The sequence below is a fragment of the Lontra canadensis genome, unplaced genomic scaffold (assembly GCF_010015895.1).
Source record: "Lontra canadensis isolate GAN:19392208 unplaced genomic scaffold, GSC_riverotter_1.0 scaffold16, whole genome shotgun sequence".
Classification (NCBI taxonomy): domain Eukaryota; kingdom Metazoa; phylum Chordata; class Mammalia; order Carnivora; family Mustelidae; genus Lontra; species Lontra canadensis.
This window is the reverse complement of record NW_022631010.1, coordinates 15,302,184-15,320,405: the sequence shown is the minus strand read 5'-3', so window position 1 is coordinate 15,320,405 and position 18,222 is coordinate 15,302,184. Positions and strand designations below refer to the sequence as shown.

The window sequence follows — 18,222 nt, the reverse complement described above, 5'->3', positions numbered from 1 at the left end:
AGGAACTTGAAGGCCAAAAGATGGTATTTACTTGAAATTGATTTAATTTAGACAGTGTACAGACTCAGGCTGGCCCCTTTTTCAATAGTTCAGACTAGTGAGACTGTACATTTCCTGGATCTAGACACAAATATTTGAGAAAGAAACACAGAAAGAGCCTTGCAAATTTGAATGAGATGCTAGCAGAAAACTTTAGGAAGATAAAGAGGGAGAAGAATTATCAAGGGATTTAGGACCATGTTCTCAAGCTGAGAAATAGAAATTTCAGCAAGTTGGTACATTACAACTAGTATAAAAATCACATGTCAAACTCGAAAATGGAAAGTGATTTTCCAATATAGCCAGTTATATCGATTCCTGAGTTAATGCATCTTTTCTGATGTCTTTAAGATGAAAATATTTGAAGGCTACTTCTTAAAAGTTGTAACTATAATTTGAATGAATATTCTCCACCAAGCAGTTTTGAGGTGCGCTTAGTCTTCAAGTTTCCCTGTTGAGCTGAATCAAGCACAAATAAGGCTTTCCTTCTCAAAAGATGAAGTCTCCTAGTAGAGACGAGCTTTCCTTGTGGCGTTCCATGAATTTGTTTTCTTAGAAGCGAACCTCTGACTAATAGTTGCTCCAGCACAAAGGACTTACAGTGCATAGGTTTCCAAATAATATTCTGTTACAACGTATCTGCTCTTAAACAGGGAAAGAAAGACCAAGAAACTAAACACCCTTGTAGAATAAAAGTGGGGGGAGGGGGAAGAAAGGAAACAAGTTTCTCTTCTGTTTGCCTGAGTTTAACCTTCCCTGGATTTGGAAATCTAGAGCAGCCGTGTGTGGCAGGATGTCCTCAGCGATTGAAACTAAATTGCTGCATTGATTTTCTGGCTTGTCTTTTACCTACTTTCCAGTTTTTATTCATAGATCTCATCCCCCAGCCACATGTGGTACTCACTCCACATAAAGTAAAAGACCATTACATTTTGGAAAATGTTTGACTAATTTTGTCAAGAAAGTCAGCCATGCTAGATAGTATCCATTGATTCCCAAAGTGTAGTCCCCAGAGCAGCAACATGGGCAATGCCTGGGAAGTCATTGGAAATGTGAGATCTTGGGTTCTATTCCAACATGGCTAAACCAGAAACTCTGTAGGTAAGGCCAACAACCTATATTTTTCCAAGCCTTGCAGGTGATATCTGACGTAAGCTAAAGCTTGAGAACCACTGGCGTAAACTCAAGAATCCACATAGCCCATAGTGGGGTCCCTTCAGGAGACTGGAACATTTGGTCAGTCTGATTCAGTGGGCAAGTCTTGGAAACGCCAGAACTATTTTCATAAGTCTGTGCCTTCATTTTAGACTCCTGTTGACTTTTAAGGAAATCATTAACTGGGGAAATGTGAGCTCATTGTGGAAAAATCAGAAGATACTACAAAATAAAATATAATCATCTTTATCAATGCAAATATTCAAGTAAAATATATGTTTAAAGATGGATTCATAGTAAACATACTCTTCTGTAACTTGTTTTATTCTCTTAACAATGTATTTTCTGTTTTCAGAATACTGAGGACTGGGAAGGCATAGAGTTTATCTCAGGCGCTAGCTAGTTAAAGGGGAGAATGAGGATTTGAATCCAAGCAAACTAATTCCAGAGCCTTTGCTCTGAAACACCCTGCTAAGAAACTGCATTGTAATTTTGCATGGTTAAATAATTTTGCATATTAAACAGATCTATAAAGTATATTTAATCAATTTCCCATTGTTGGAAACTCACTTATTTTCCCCAAATTTTACTATTATTAAGCATATTACATTGATTATTCTAGATCACACATCTTAGAACACTTATTCAAAAATTTTAAGGCAAAATTTCTTGAAACAAAATTGCTGAGTTAAATGGCTTTCCGTTGATATATTTTCAAATTGCCTTCCAATGTACTCTATCAACAGTATGTAAGGGTGTCCTTTTCTTTATTCCTTTGAAACTATGGGATATTATTATTTTTTAAAGGTTTTATTTATTTATTTGAGTTAGAGAGAGAGCACCAGGAGGGGGAGGGACCAAAGAAGAAGGAGAAGCAGACTCCCTCCTGAGCAGGGAGCCTGATGCAGGGCTGGAAGTCAGGACCCTGGGATCATGACCTGAGCCTAAGGCAGATGCTTAACCGACTAAGCCAGCCAGGTGTCTCTAATGGGATATTACTTTTTTTTTTTTTTTTTTTAACTTTTGTCAATTAGGTGGAAAATGGTAACTCTGTCTTATTCAGTCTTTGACTATTAATGGGACAGAGTATTTTCCACACTTTCATTGGCTACTTATATTTCCTTTTTTCCTTAATTGCCATTTTGTGTACTGGATCTACTTCTTAATGTAAAATTTTCATTACACTATAACATGTAGAAAAGAAAACAAATTTTAAGTATTGAGCCCTATGAGGTTTCAAAAAGTGAACACATGCATATTACTGCATAAAAAAACCCTCAAAAACAATATAGACAGCACCAAGAAGTCCCATCGTGCTCCCTTCTGGTCACCATCTACTTCCCCTGAAGGGTAATTACTATCGTATGCATTCTCAACAGCTATGATATTGGTCCCAAAGGGTTGACAATCTGTTCTTGGAGGAAGGACAGATAACTTACTCTATGTATAAGGCACAGATATCCATGACCTATATTGCAGATATACTATATCTGCAATATTAAAATATCAGAAGAGAGAGTGATAAGGAAAAGCTTGAGAAACATTACACAATTTGGATGGTGCATGTTTTACCTCTTGACTTTCCCAAAATCTTGGCCCACTTATTTTTTTTTTTAATTAACATATAATGTATTATTTGCTTCTGGGGTACAGGTCTCTGAATCATTGGTCTTACACAATTCACAGCACTCACCATAGCACATACCCTCCCCAGTATGTCCCTCACCCAGCCATCCTATCCCTACCCCCCGCACACACACACACCCCAGCAACTCTCAGTTTGTTTCCTGAGATTTAGAGTCTCTTATGGTTTGTCTCCCTCCCTGGTACCATCTTGTATCATTTTTTTTCTCCTCCCTTCCCCCCATGACCCCCTGCCCTGCCTCTCAAATTCCTCATATCAGAGAGATCATATGATAATTGTCTTTCTCTGACTGACTTAATTTGCTTAGCATAATACCCTCTAGTTCCATCCACATCGCTGCAAATTCTTAGCCCACTTCTTAAGTCGGGATGTTCTTTTCTTTGTAAGTCTTTTGTGTTAAGAATTATATGTCTTATATTTTGCAAATAACTTTTTCTAATTTTGTTCCTTGACTTTCAACTTTGCTGACATGGTTTTTATGTAGAGAAGTTTAAATGCTTCATTTTGTTGGCTCTTTTCCCCTATGATTTCTGGATGTGCTTTCTTTGGTTCTCCGGAGCATGAGGACACAGGAGACTACTGTCTGAATGAGGCTTGACAAGTCTGAAGGGAAAGTAGTTGTGTCTAGAGGCTGGGGTGGGAGCAAGCTGTCTTTCCTCTAGCAGGGAAGAGTGCTTGTTTTCCCACAGACAAGGGTGGCTTGTGTTGCACAGAGTCAGCCTGGAAGTCATTTCAAATGGATCCCTCCCACTAAGGGGACATACTGCCAGGTAGGGTGAGTTAGGTAAGGTGAGTTCCACTGGAGGTCATTATGGATTACAGAATCGAAGGGCGATTACAAGCGACAAGTCTAGAGAAGAGGCTGCTGTGGATGTTTATGTCTCTCCAAAATTCGTATTGGAAACCTAATGGCCAAAGTGATGGTAATAAGAGGTGGAGCCTTTGGGAAGTGATTAGGTCATAGAGATGGAGCCTTCGTAAATAAGATTAGTGTCCTTATAAAAGAGGTTCAGACAGCTGGCACCTCCCTTCCACCACGTGAGGGTACAACCAGAAGTTTGCACCACGGAAAAGGGCCCTCACCTGACCATGCTGGCCACCTCCAGAACTGTGAGAAATGAACTTTGTTGTTTACAAGCCACCAGGCTGTGATATTTTGTCACAGCAGCCTGAAGGGATTTGGACAGGGGGGTTGCACTCATCAAAGGAATGACAGCCTGACAATCTTAGCAGGGGCCTAACCAAGGAAAGCATACACATGCATTTTGTATTTGAATTGTTGAGGTCCTTTTGCTCTGTTCATTTGTTCATTCATTCATCACTTCAGTTATCCATTCAGTTTCTATTTTACTTATGTAGTTATTTCTGGTGGTGGTGGTTCTTATTTTTTATATTTCAATCTCAGATGCATTTGCAATTTACACAAGCAGAATTTACTGAGATATAATATGTGAGGTAGGGATCTAACTTATTTCCTTCTGTGATCAGCTAGTTATCATAATACTACGTATGACATAATTGGTCTTTTTCCAACTGATTTCAAAATTGTTCTCATTGTATACGAATGACTATTCCAAGTTGTGTCTGTCTCTAGACTTCCATTTAGTCTCCACAACTCTTCTCCCCATCTATTAATGTCATTGGGATGGTGTTCAATTCACATATCCATTTGGAGAAGTACTGATAGAAGTCTAACACCAGGTCATTCCCTTCTAGGATTTGTTACCTCAATTTTTTCGAGTCTTCTTTTAAGTCTTTTACAAAAGACTTATAGTTTTCCTCAAAGAGTTTCTAGATATTTTCAACAGAATTCCCTGTTTGCTAGTTTTGCTCATACTTATTAATAATATAATTTCTCCAATATATTTTCTGATTGTTAATTACTAACTTTATGAATTTTAAAAGTTGGTCTACATGCAATAAGTCTTTATTGAGTTTTTTATTGGATATTTATTATTTCTAATAAATTTTTGATTTTTCAGATTTGTAAATTGGAAGAAAGTAGACCCAAACTCTGTTGTTACTGCCCAGCTCCCTCTCATATTGATGGTGGCCCCATGAGAGCCCTTGCAGAGGTTCCCTTTGCTCCTCAACAGAGCACAGCTTGAAAACCAGAGAGATGAGCAATCAGATCATCTACAAATAATGGTTAGTTTACCTCTTATTATACCCATCCTTCTTATTCTGTCACATGGTAGTCCTTCAATAAATCTGTATCGACTTAAAGAATGAAAAATGAAATTATGTTGTCTAGTTCTTTCCTAGGTTATTAAAAATGGTAGATAAACACATCTTCCTCTTTTTTCTGACTCTAAAGTGAAAGTTTCTAGTGTCTCATCACAAAATACAGTACAGTCTCTTTGTTTGAAGTAGGTGTTTTTTATTACATTCTGGATCTCCTATTTTTATTCTATTAAAATTTGTATTGGGGGGCGCCTGGCTGGCTGAGTTAAGCCTCTGCCTTTGGCTCAGATCATGATCTCAGGGTCCTGGGATCGAGCCCCACATCGGGCTCTCTGCTTAGCGGGGAACCTGTTTCCTCCTCTCTCTCTCTCTGCCTTCCTCTCTGCCTACTTGTGATCTCTGTCTGTCAAATAAATAAATAAAATCTTAAAAAAAATTGTATTAGGAACAGATACTGAATTTTATAAATGTTTTAGTGTCACCTATCAAGATAATCATATGTTTTCTTCTAGGATTTTTCAGTCTTATGAATTGTTTTATTATTCAGCTAACTATCCTCATAGTTCCCAAAAAGAACTACTTGATCATGGTATCTTGTTATATGAGTATACTGTTGGATTTACAGTGTTAATTCCTTACATACTTTTTTTTGTTGTTGTTGTTAAGTGCTTGTTTTTCAATTTTTGTTGAGCGGTTGCCCACTCTGGTTGCCGCTCAACAAAATCACCTCTAGCGACTTATTAAAACACAGATGCCTCAGCCCGACAGAAATTTTTCTTCTCTAATTCTTAAGTTTCTGTTTTTATTTTTAATAATTCAACACTTTTGCTTACCTTTTATTCCTTACTGCATGGGTAGCTAAGTTTACTAGCTTCAATCTTTCTTCTTTAGTAAAGTAAGACTATATATTTTTCTCTGAGTACACAGCTAGCTGGACCTGATGGTGTTCTCATAGTTGTTAGTTTCTGTATATGACGCAAATGTAATTTCATTTCCCTTTTGATTATAGAGTCTCTTAGGAAAGGGCTTTAAAACCTTCCAGAGATTTTTTAAAAAAGGATTTGTTTCTATTTTATTATTTATTTTTAGCTTTATTTCATCATGATCCAAGAATGTGACCTATGTAGATTCCACTTTTTGAAATCTAATGAGCTTTTCTTGGTGGCATAAAATATAGTAAATTTTTGTGAAAATTTACTAAGTATTTAAAAAGATGAAGTATACTGGCAACATGTTTAAAGGCTTGTAATTCAATATATAAATATTAAATGAAAGGCAGTAATTACTGTTAGTGTCCTTTATGTTTTATGTCTTCCTGTCCTCCTTCACTTTTTTCCTCCTTCCTTCCCTCCTTCCTTCTTTCTCTCCTTCCCTCCCTCCCTCTTTCCTTCCTGCCCTCTCACATTCCTTATTTCCCTCCCTCCCTTCCTTCCTTCTTCCCCTCCTTCTTTCCTTCTCTCCTTCCCTCTCTCCTTTCTTCCCTCATTCTTTCCTTTCTTTCTTCCTTTCCTTTTTCCTTCCTTCCTTCCTTCCTCCCCATATCTGTCCCTCCGTCCCTCCCTCTTCCTTCTCCCTCCCTCTCTCCCTCCCTTCTTTCCTTTTTTACTTTTCAAGGACTGAGAGGTACTTTGTGGTCTCCTATCACTATTTTATTTTTCTTGTTTTTGTTTCTAATCAGCTTGTGGAATGTTAAATTGACTGACATGACTTTCAAAGCCGCTCATCATTCATTTTCCTAATTTCCGGGTGTACAGAAAGATAGACAGGCATCTTGTCTGCACTGTGTTAATTGAGGCATAGAAAATATAGGAGTTGAATCTGTCTACATTATGGGTGCTCCACATAATTTTTGTAAGGTGAGTCTCTTCTTTTTTTTTTTTTTTTTTTTAAGATTTTATTTATTTATTTGACAGACAGTGATCACAAGTAGGCAAAGAGGCAGGCATAAAGGGACCCCGGTGAGTCTCTTCTTATGTTTAATAACAACTAATAACCTTAAGCTAATCTTCTGCTTTCCTTTGTGTTTGCATTCATACCACACATTTAGGTTGTTTGTTTATTTTACTTTATTTTTTTTAAGTTTCAGCTTGCTCTTTCCTCTTTGGTTTATATGAAAGAATGAGCAATTATACATTTGCTTCACCTCAGGGGCTGCTGCATTACATTTTTCATTGTGAAACCAACATATACAGACAAACAAACGCCTTCCATGTACTGAAAAATTAAATAGTTCTTTCCGATGAAGAAACTCAAAGAACAAATGTGGAAATATCTTGCATAATGGGGCTATTACTGCATATTGTTTGATGTTAATACTCAGACGTCATGAACAATTCTCAATCCTGGTGCTGAAAATCTAAAAATCCAGGTAATTTTAGAATCTGTAAACAGTTATTCAAATGACTTTCCAGCTCAAAGTCTGGAGGCAAGCCACCTGAAGAAGAGGATGTTGAGCAGCAGTCTCTTCAACTTTTGGTAAGATGTTCGGTCTAGAACACAATGTAATATCACACATGACAATTCTCAAGAATTTCTAATCTTTCACAGTACATTAAGAAAGTTCTTAGGAGGGGGTGCCTGGGTGGCTCAGTGGGTTAAGCCTCTGCCTTCGGCTCAGGTCATGGGCTCAGGGTCCTGGGATCGAGTCCGCATCAGGCTCTCTGCTCAGTGGGGAGCCTGCTTCCCCCACCCCTCTCCCGGCCTGCCTTTCTACTTGTGATCCCTCTCTCTGTCAAATAGATAAAATTAAATAAAATAAAAAAAGAAAGAAAGTTCTTAGGAAAAAATAAATAAATTAAAAAAAAAAGAAAATTCTTAGGAAAAACTAGGCTGTAATTACCAAAGATATGACATAGGCCACACAATATGAAGGAGACCTCCCAGATCAAGAAGAATGCTAATAAAAAGGACCCCATGAATATAGACGGTAAGAAATAAAAATGTGTCAGGCATTTCAAATGACTCCTAATTGCCATTTCACTCTGCCTTGTATTTAGGATATCAGAAAAACATGCCAACACTTCCATCAGCCTATGGAAAGTTAAATTGACCACAAGACAGTAAAAGCCTCCCTTGATTCTGCGTGCCAGTGTAAGTTAGTTGTACATGAAAATAAACAGCAGTGCATCATTCCACATATTAAACACAGCATTTGCAATTTGTATGTCTGTGTCTGGAAATGTTTCATTCCTTACAGCTCAGCTGTATTTCAGGCTCAGTCCTAGCACTTGTAGATGCAAACTGGACACACAGCTTTGCTCTTGGGCTCTTTGCTGTGCTTTTTATAGAACTGACCTCCCTCTTGGGTATTGAGTGCATTTTAGTGGTGGTTACAGCAGGGAGGAGAGAACCAGGTGTCTGGTTGGGACTTCTCTTTCTACTTTTTACCCTTAGGAATAATTTAAATTTACTTGTATTTGTTTGTGATTATAGCACATAGTTGAGTTTGGGCTTTTGGAAAATCTCAGTCCTTTTCTTTCAATGGGAAAATATGCTCTTCTCACATACTTTTGGCGAAGATACTGTGTGTGGTCTCCTATCCTTTTAGTGTGCTTTAAATACTTCCTCTTGATTTCTTTTTTAATTTCCTATTTTGTAATATGATTTTTTTGTGTGGGCTTTTCCCTCCAGAACATTGGAAATTATTTTTAAAAGTTCTGGGAAGGTACTCAAGTGATTAAATGTTCCTAAATGTTTACTTTGGGCTCCTCAAGAAGCATTTTTGGTTGCTAAATTGGTAAGCCTCTATATTCCCACATTTTCATTGACAATCCACAGGCACTGTTGAACATTTTCTTAAGACTAGGTAGCTTACGCTTTCTAAAAGTTATTTGCCTTTCTTGAAATAAGTGGCATTCAAAACTATGTTACTAATTCTTGCGTGCTATGCTTCTGTGCTTCTGTTGCACAAACTTTCAAATGAACCCTGTTTACTTCTTTATTTTCTGACTGCTCATATCCATCCTTGTTATCAAGGCTTCTGTTTGCTTAAAATTAGTGTGGGTGGCTTCTATTTTTGCTTTCTCACCATTTCATTGAGAACTGTTAAAATCTTCTTTCTAGAGTTTGAGCCAGAGACCAAGTGAAGAGATAAACATTCAGAAGGCTGAAGAAGAAGTAGAGAAAGAACTTAGGCTACAGACAGTCCAAACTATGATCTTTATCTCTGCCTGGCTTCTCTGGTTCATTGATTCGGCCGATTCAGGAACTCCTATTCCATATCTGGCTTCCACAGCAAAGAGGCCATCGACTATGTCAGATTTAGCTTCTGCTGGCTGTGAGTGGGGAGTGTTCTGTCTCAATGAGTTGGGGGGCGTCATCATCCTCAGGAAAAGTGTTTTCTATCTGGTTCATTAACAATCCTGGTGTTGAGTGTGAGCAGCACCAGAGGAAATATCCACAAAGCTTACTTACTGACTCCACGTCTTTTATGACCGAGGGTAACCTTCCAGTCTCTGCCCCATCCCAAATGGGGTATCATGGGTCACCTAGTTCTGCTACGTGAAGTAGCAGCTTCCTTCCGCATTCTGCTTATATCTGCAGCCCTCCTACCTCAAAATGAAGAAAAGATGTCTTTCTTAAAAAATCTGGGCAACTGCTTATAAACTCTGGAGCTTTAGCTAAATGTTTACTAAATGTATGGATTAAAAAATTACTTTGTTCAACTTGAATTGTTCTTTGTTGCATGGGTTTTTAATGATCTTCTGTCAACTGGATTCTAAGAGGGGCAGGTGGCTCATTTGTCTTTAATGGTAAATCCCTTTTTGTAGGTTTACCTTGGGTTCTTAGAATGGCCTGAAACTGACATGGTAAACCATGCATATATCATTCTAGATGGGAAACTGCTGTCAGAAGAAGCTAGCTAGACTGGGAGTTAGTATGAGTAATAAGCCAGTGGTGGGACATTACTTAGTCACTATGATCCTGTTTCCTCCTCTAGAAGATGAAATAATGTCGCCTGTGCTGCCTCCTTGAGCAGAGGAGTTTTGCAAGTAATAAATGAGATGATATATAAGAAAACACTGTGTCAGGAATAGCAAGACACTCTGTAGGAGGAAGCTTGTCTCACTCTTTCTCCCTGAGGTGGAGAGGACCAGAAGATTCCTTCTCATAGATTTCACTCCTTTGAATAAGAGGAAGATGTTTCAGCTAAAAGAGAAACAAACAGGCCATTTGTTCCACCTTCATTCATTCATTCATCATTTACTCACTCATTCAACACAACAGACCACAAGGCCAATTCTATCCTTCCCTTCATGAAACTTACATTTTAGTAGCAGCAATGGGCAATATCCAAATACAAAAGCAAGATCAGGGATGGACATCATTAAGAAAGAGCAAAATCTAAATGAAAAGTTGTTCAATGGATAGACAGTTTCAGTCACACAAGATGAGTATGTTCTAGAGAGATGTACAGCATTGTGTCTCTAATTAATTCTTCACTGTGCACTTTAAAAATTTGTTGAAATGGTAGATCTCATGTGAAGTGTTCTTACCACAAAAAGTGGGGACACAAAGAAACTTTCCAAGGTGGTGGACATGTTTATTACCTCGATTGCAGTGGTGGTTTCAGAGTGTTTTTATATATCAAAACCCATCAAATTGTATACATCAAGTAAGTATAGTTTTTAACAATATCAATTATACTTCACTAAAGCTGTTTTAAAAAAAGAAAAGGGGAAGGAAGGATCCCGAAATGGATCAAATGGAAGAGGCACTAGAGTTGTTATTTTAGATAATGTGGTCTAATGAAAGATCCATTTTCATTTTTTCTCGAGAATTTAAACCTGTAATTAATAAACTGTCTTACAAGAGCATAATGTTTGAAATTTCTAAAAAGACCTTCAGGTACCTTTCTCATTTTGCAATTTATAACAGCTTTTTGAGGTACACCGTCTACATGCGATCTAGGTTTGAGAAATTGCCACAGGGAATCTGAGGCCCAACTGGACAAAATTTCAAAATGGTGAACATACATACCCATTTCATGTCTGGTGCTGGCCACACCCAAGCCATACTCCTCTAAAACGTCCTTTACTGTCCTCATAGATTCATCGTAACTGGCAGCCAAGCCAAGAAAGTTGTATGAGCCCATGTTGATGACATCTTTGATGATTCTTCCAGTGAACCTGCAGAGAGAAGACCACAAAGGGCTTTCTCATTTAACATCGTCCTAGTGCCCCACAGAAGACTCATACAAGGAGATCTTGGGTCTGGCCCCAATCATATATTTTGTTTTTCCTTTCTGGTGTGCACTGGTCCATACAAAATGGTCTGCCCTTGGAGGATAGTAACGCCAAAATGAAGCTGGGCAGAGTATTAGAAAAAGGTATCACGAGCCATGGAGTATCATTTAGCCCTGGTTTTCCTTGGCTGCTCACTTCTGTGACACCTGTGCTCTTGTTTAAATTCCAGCAAGAACTTTATAGGTGAGAAAGAGCCCTGGTCATCACTGCCTCCTTCAGTAAGAAGTAGGGGGGTAAAATTGTCAATAAGGCTGAAAAGGCTCTTTGTGGCTAGCTCTGTGTAGACCGCACTTTCTGACACAGGCTTCATTTTAATCTAACACAGCCACTGTTGGCAACCGAATAACCATGACTTCCCCCACTGGAATTACCAGGGCTTGCAAAAGGCTCAATGATGGAAGACCAGCAACTTCCATGGTTTGGTGCTTATCAGCTCTGTAATTTAATGCCCATGCTTGGATTTCCTGGGAAGAATTTCTTTCAACCAAGACCCTCCAGAAGGCTGCCTCACCTAAATGTCCAGTTGTAGTCATCCGACACCCTCTCCATCACATCGAACCGAGACCCCGGGGCACTGCAGATGGGCCGGTTCCAGTTGTCTCTGATTCTCATGTACAGGTTCCGCGTGTAAAAATTCTCAAAGTTTTGATAAAGCGGCACAAAATCCTGTTACAACAGAGGTAGCAGTTTACCTTTGGTCTCCTGCTTTTTGTATTTTCTTAGCAACTGAAGGCTGGAAGAGCCATGAACATAGTCCACTGCACATAGTTTTGGAGCAAGGGCCTATTGGTAAGGGGACAGGTGGGTCCACAGAGAACACTGTGAGGCCTCCATCCCTAAACAATTTACATTTTAGTGGAAGGAAGTAAGAAAAACGTGGCACAGAAAGGTAGCAAAGATGATAGTACAACACGAGGTAAGTCCCCAGATGACTGGTGGACACAAGGAATCTTTGCGGGATACCGTCTGAAAAGTAACAATAGATGTTTATATCAAAGGAGTCTTGGAGAGAAAAGTGGTGAGATGATAATCTGGTCTTAAATTTTTTGAACATGAATATCCCCACTCACGTTTTCAGAAATGTGGATGAACTTGATCTTGAACCTACTGGCAAAACTCTTGGCAGCTGGCTGCCTGTCACATAGCCGAGGGCCTAGAAACTGAGTTGATGAGCTCGTGGAGGCACTTGGCTTCTCTCACAGTTGCAGTGACAGCACCGTTTTTGCTCTATAAAAGGTAAGCCATGCTTGAGGGGTTGACAAGCCAGCTGAGGCTCAAAGCAAAACATATCTAACTTTTGGTTATCTAACTCCCTAATAGTACAAGGCAGAAATTACAAAACCTTGATCTAAGCCAAGTACTTTGGGCAATTTGTAAGATTAGAATGAGAGGGAGAGTCACATCTTGCTGAAGCAATCAAGGTAGTTTACGTGAGAGGGGTCTCGAAGCTGGGCAGCAAAGTGGAATGAAATTGCTTTGGGCATGGATGCTTGGAGATGGCACTCAGGATGAATGGGTCTGTGTTAGAAGTGTAGGGTGTTTTTGAGAATGAGTGAAAATAAAACATACGACAGTTCTTGTCACTCCTGCCTGATCTATAATGGCTCCCACCTCACTTAGGGTCAAAGCCAACGTTCTGAGCGATCTGCTCCCTGTTATCTTCCTAATCCCATCCACTATTATTCCCTGTGGTGTGTTAAGGTGGCAAATCCAGTGGGGCACAGAAAGTGGGACCTTTTAGTGTCTGGATGAAGAACTCACACATTATCTTGGAGTCAATGAGGAACCACTGAATAACCAAGAGGGAGCTTTCCTATTCTCCTATCCTTTCTGAGTTCTTTGCTCTCCTTCCCATTATGAAATAGAGCTGATTTCCTGAGGGAACAAGGAGGACTAGGGCTAAGGCTTTGTAGAAGACCTTCTTGTGCTACTGGTTTGGCTTACTCATCTCTCGAGCTGATCCATTCCAGGGAAAAATATATAGAATCTGCAGGCTTTGATGGCTGATGGTTGCACCCAAGCCATAGTCTGGTTTGCAACATCATTACGTTTTCAGTGGCGTGGCATCATTTCTGGGGAGGGAGTTGTGATTGCCTGTAGAAAGAATGTTTATAACCACAACCCAGCACATGATGGGGACTATCTACTGCATGCAAATTTGGAGGATGAAAAGGGCAACTTTACTGGTTACATCTATAAGTTGAAAATTTCATACCAAATGTATTTGTCTTTTAAATTCTAAGTATCCTGATAGAAATCTTAAGATTCAAAGCTACAAAGTTATGATAATTATACCCATTTATGTTCTAACAGGGAAATGGACATTTTTAAAAAATTATTTTTATTAACATATAATATATTATTTGCCCCAGGGGTACAGGTCTGTGAATCATCAGGCTTACACATTTCACAGCACTCATCATAGCCCATACCCTGACATATTTTTGAGAGAAAAGGAGATTTTCCAAACAATTTCTTCTTTTTTTTTAAAACTGTTTACTGACTTATAGATTACTCCATATCCCCAAATGTTGTGTCCTTCTATTTCTAATTTTTTATTCCTTAATTGAAATGACATCATATACATTCATACTATCAAGAGAAAATAGAGAAGTAGGTCTGTAAGTCCTATTTTTAGACTCCAAATGGAATTATAATTTTAGATTTTTTGAGAAATCTTACTCAAAGTTAATAGTTCATTTAGGAAATACTTGGTTTTAGGTAGGAAAAACAATATATTATGTCTATAGTATTAAAACAAAATTAATTTCTTTTTTTCTTAAAGAATTTATTTATTTATTTATTTGAGGGAGAGTGAGAATGAGGGAATGGCAGAGGGAGAGGGAGAAGCAGGTTCCTCACTGAGCAGAGAGCCTGATGCAAGTTTTGATCCCAGGACCTTGGGATCATGACCTGAGCTGAAGGCAGATGCCTAACTGACTGAGCCACTCAGGTACACCAAAAACAAAATTAATTTCAGTGCAGAACGACAAGATGCACAGGATACCAGGGCAGGGGGTACATAGAAACTGTAGAGTTCAAGCACCCATTTGACATGTGAGGAAAATTAGACCCAGCAAGGTGAGTAGCTGAACTCTAGTCAGCCTCTGGCTTCGGTCACCTTCTCAGCAGTCACTTCAGAGTGACTTCAGGCTGGCACCTTCCCCATTTGTGCAAGCTTCCCTCCAAAACCCCAGTTATAAAAAAAACCATGACCCATGATATGGAAAGTTAATGCCAACAGTTTGCCAGACCATGGAGGAGTGTCCGCTCATCTTAAGGAACTTGGCATTTTACTTCAGGAACAACTTAGGGCATTTCGTCATCGAGCCTCATAAAGATATGCTATCATGGCCTCTTGAGGGAAGGTGAGAAAATACTCTATCTTGCCCAAACTTTCTGACCCAGACATCCAGATTTTCTATCTACAAGGAAATGGGCAGCCAGTTTTTTATTGAGACAAATGCTTTGAGGGCAAGATCCAGGGATTCTAACCTATTCTGTGGGATCAGAGAAGACTTCGTAGTAGGGAATGATCTTCATATTTCTTAGTAATTAGAACAGAATTTGGCAGAAACTTCTCTGCCAAAGGGATAAGCTAGTTATTTGTTTTGTTTTTTTGTTTTGTTTTGTTTTGTTTTGTGTGTTTTGTTTAGCCATGGAGAGCCATTTCTTTGTGAGTTGTGTGAGTGCTAACTTAGATCTGAAACACAAGCTCAGCAGTCTATGTGTCCCTGAGAGGGAACTACTTAGATTTCAAGGTCTGGTTTGGGCAAGAACTGCCTTCTTTTGTGGCATTGTCCTGCTCTTACTCTGCACCAGTAAGCTTCCTGTGTCTGCATGGGTGTATGTTCACCCCACCCCATTCCTTTGAGCACCAGTGAGGTTTCTTCTGGAGCAGTCAACACCTTCCAAAGGTCAATGTCCTCTAATCTCATGTAAGCCTCCCACAGCATTTTCGCTATACCAGAAAATGAAACTGGGCTAGATATTGCAAAAACAGGAGCACTGCAAGAGGACATACCTGTAACCATCTGTAGATGTAACTTGTCACTTGGCCTACTCACTCTCTTTCTTTTTCTTCCTGACACAAATGGCTAGATGTGACAGTGAAATTTGGGCCATAAGGACAGAATCGTTTGGGGGTGGGGTGGGGTGGGGGGGTATAGGAGGGTTGAGCAAAATCTAAAAATGAAGCCACAAAAATGTCTTTGTTTCTACTGCAATATGACAATCTTTTTTCACCTTTAAGCTTGTAGGATATTTTATAATTTTCCAAGTGTTATACATATTTCTGTCCAAGGTTTATAGACAAATCAGTGGAAAGTCAGAAAATCTGAGTGGACAAATTGGGAATTAGAGTTCTAAAACCAGTGTTCTTTTCAATAATCATGCTACAGGGCTAGGTGTTTATAAGGAAGTGAAGAGAACATATCCATGGCCCATTGTGAAAAATACTGCCAAATTTGGAAGCATGCTTCTTATTTGATTTAACTACCTGCTTATTCAGTATGAAATAGAATCATGAATTTGTAGAGAGAAAAAATCATTATCAAACATCAATTATTAATTTTTGCCCACACTTACACTTCTGTTCTCACCTAATATTTCATTTTATGTCACTATTTCCTTTTGGGAAACAGCCATTTCTCCTACCAAGGTCAAGCTCTGGATAATAATAAAATGTTCATTTTTTCTTTGTTGTTGGAAAGGACAATGTATCATGAACAGTTCTTTGAAGTATGAGAAGCATATAGTCAAGATGGCTAGGTTTAATTCTATTAAGGAATTAGAGGGAGATTTGAATAAAAATGGTACACTCAGTGCTTGTAAGTATTCTACTACTCGTCTAAAAGTCCTCTGAAGTGACAAAAGGTATTTAAGAAACAAGATAAATTTATAAATGCCTAGAAAGACAATCAAGAGTATCATTACTGAATTGGAAATATTGAAGCATCACAAAATAAGGAACACATGTAAAATCTGACCAATGGAGAAGTAAAACCATAGGAAACTATAGTTCTTTTTTTTTTAATATTTTATTTATTTATTTGACAGAGATCACAAGTAGGCAGAGAGGCAGGCAGAGAGAGAAGGGGGGGGACGTAGGCTCCCCGCTGAGCAGAGAGCCTGATGCAGGGCTCCATCCCAGGATTCTGGGACTGTGACCTGAGCTGAAGACAGAGGCTTTACCCACTGAGCCACCCAGGTGCCCCAGGAAACCATAGTTCTAAAACATATGCTGAAAAGATTGGTTTGGACATAAGCTAACTGTAGGGGAGTTTAAAGTTAGAAGTAAATAACCATAAGAAATGGATAGTCAGGGCACCAGAGCCTGGGGATCGAGTCCCGCATTGGGCTCCCAGCTCCATGGGAAGTCTGCTTCTCCCTCTGATCTTCTCCCCTCTCATGGCCTCTCTCACTGTCTTCCTCTCAAATAAATAAATAAAATCTTTTTTTTTTTAAAGAAATTGATAGGGTGATTAAGTAGGAAATTAGATCTCTTTGTCTTCTTTTTATGGGTTAATAAGTAAGAAGCAGTTGTGATGTCCACAGAACAAATCTCCTTGCTAGGTACCAGGAACGGAATGGAAGAGCAATGCCCCAATGTAGAGAGACTGGGAGTCCACACTGCAAGAACAGAAGCTATTGGTCCTGGCAACTCCTTCCATTTCCCTTCTCCGGTCACTCAAGATAGGCAAATATGTAGGAAAATAAGGATTCTTTAATAAAAAAAGAAATGAACATAGAACAAAGTGTCAGTGCTATTTAAGGAAAACTAGCATTAGAGGTACCACATTCAGCAAGCAGAATAACTAGCGAAAAGACTTAACAGAACAGAGAAAGAATTTAAAATATATTCATCTTTTGAGACAAATAGCAGAACAATGCATCCTTTTTTTTTTTTTTTAAGATTTTATTTATTTGACAGAGAGATCAGGAGTAGGCAGAGAGAGAGAGAGGAGGAAGCAGGCTCCCTGCCGAGCAGAGAGCCCGACGCGGGGCTCGATCCCAGCACCCTGAGATCATGACCTACGCAGAGGCTTTAACCCACTGAGCCACCCAGGTGCCCCAGAACAATGCATCCTTTAAAAAGATCAACAGTTCAAAAGTAAAATGGACACCTGAAAAGCAAATTAATAAGCTAGAATAACAAATTGGTTCAGTTTTCCAGGACATGATGAAAAACGATAGAGAAGAAAATATGAAGCAAGTCAAGAGATATGTAAGACAGATTCCGAAGATCCAGTATCTCTCTAATGGGAGTTTCAAGATTGAAAAAAAGGAGGATAAGAAGTGCAAGAGGAGGAAAAAATGATAAAAAAGATGGAGGAGGAGGGGCAGGGGGAAATTATAGAAAGGAAGAAAGATTTGAATCTTAAGGTGTAAATGATCTACTGGGTACTGATTAAATTTCAGTCTCCAGGGATAGTAAGGAAAACCTCAAGTATTTTTAGAGAAGGAAGAAAGGCAGTTTATATACAAGGGAACAAGAAATGGATTGCTTCAGACTTTTGTAGGTGACAAGGGAAAAAAAGATTATGAAGGAAAATGATTTTGAACTTAGAATCCTATACTCAGCCAAGCCAGCAATCAAATGAGAGAGCCAAATAAAAACATTCCAATATATGTAAGGAATCACGAGTTTAACTCCCACAGACCTTTTCTATAATAATTGAGCATATACCTCAACAAAACAAACAATGAAATAACTAAGGAGGAAGAGAAAATGCCTGGAAAAGTAGTGAGTGAAGAAATTAATGGACTCTGGTTTAACCCAAGTAGTTTTGTATATGACGTATAAAGAAACAGAATCTATAAATTAATAAACAAATGATACCCTGGAAAAATGGGTATGTGGGATAAAGAAATTCTTCTCTTGGTCTGTGGAAGATTCTTTTCACTAACCGTATCTAATATATATATATATATATATATATATATATATATATA

General features: G+C 38.7%; 1 protein-coding gene across 1 annotated transcript in view; it reads right to left on the bottom strand.

Moving 5' to 3' along the window:
- Window positions 1-18,222, bottom strand: part of SPTLC3 (serine palmitoyltransferase long chain base subunit 3) — a 138,411-nt gene that overhangs the window by 77,389 nt on the left and 42,800 nt on the right. Inside the window, exons 3-4 of the mRNA XM_032859192.1 lie at window positions 11,780-11,934; window positions 11,003-11,151 (exon numbers count right to left, since the gene is read on the bottom strand). Of these exons, the coding sequence (XP_032715083.1) occupies window positions 11,003-11,151; window positions 11,780-11,934 (304 nt within the window). The remainder of the gene's footprint in view (window positions 1-11,002; window positions 11,152-11,779; window positions 11,935-18,222) is intronic.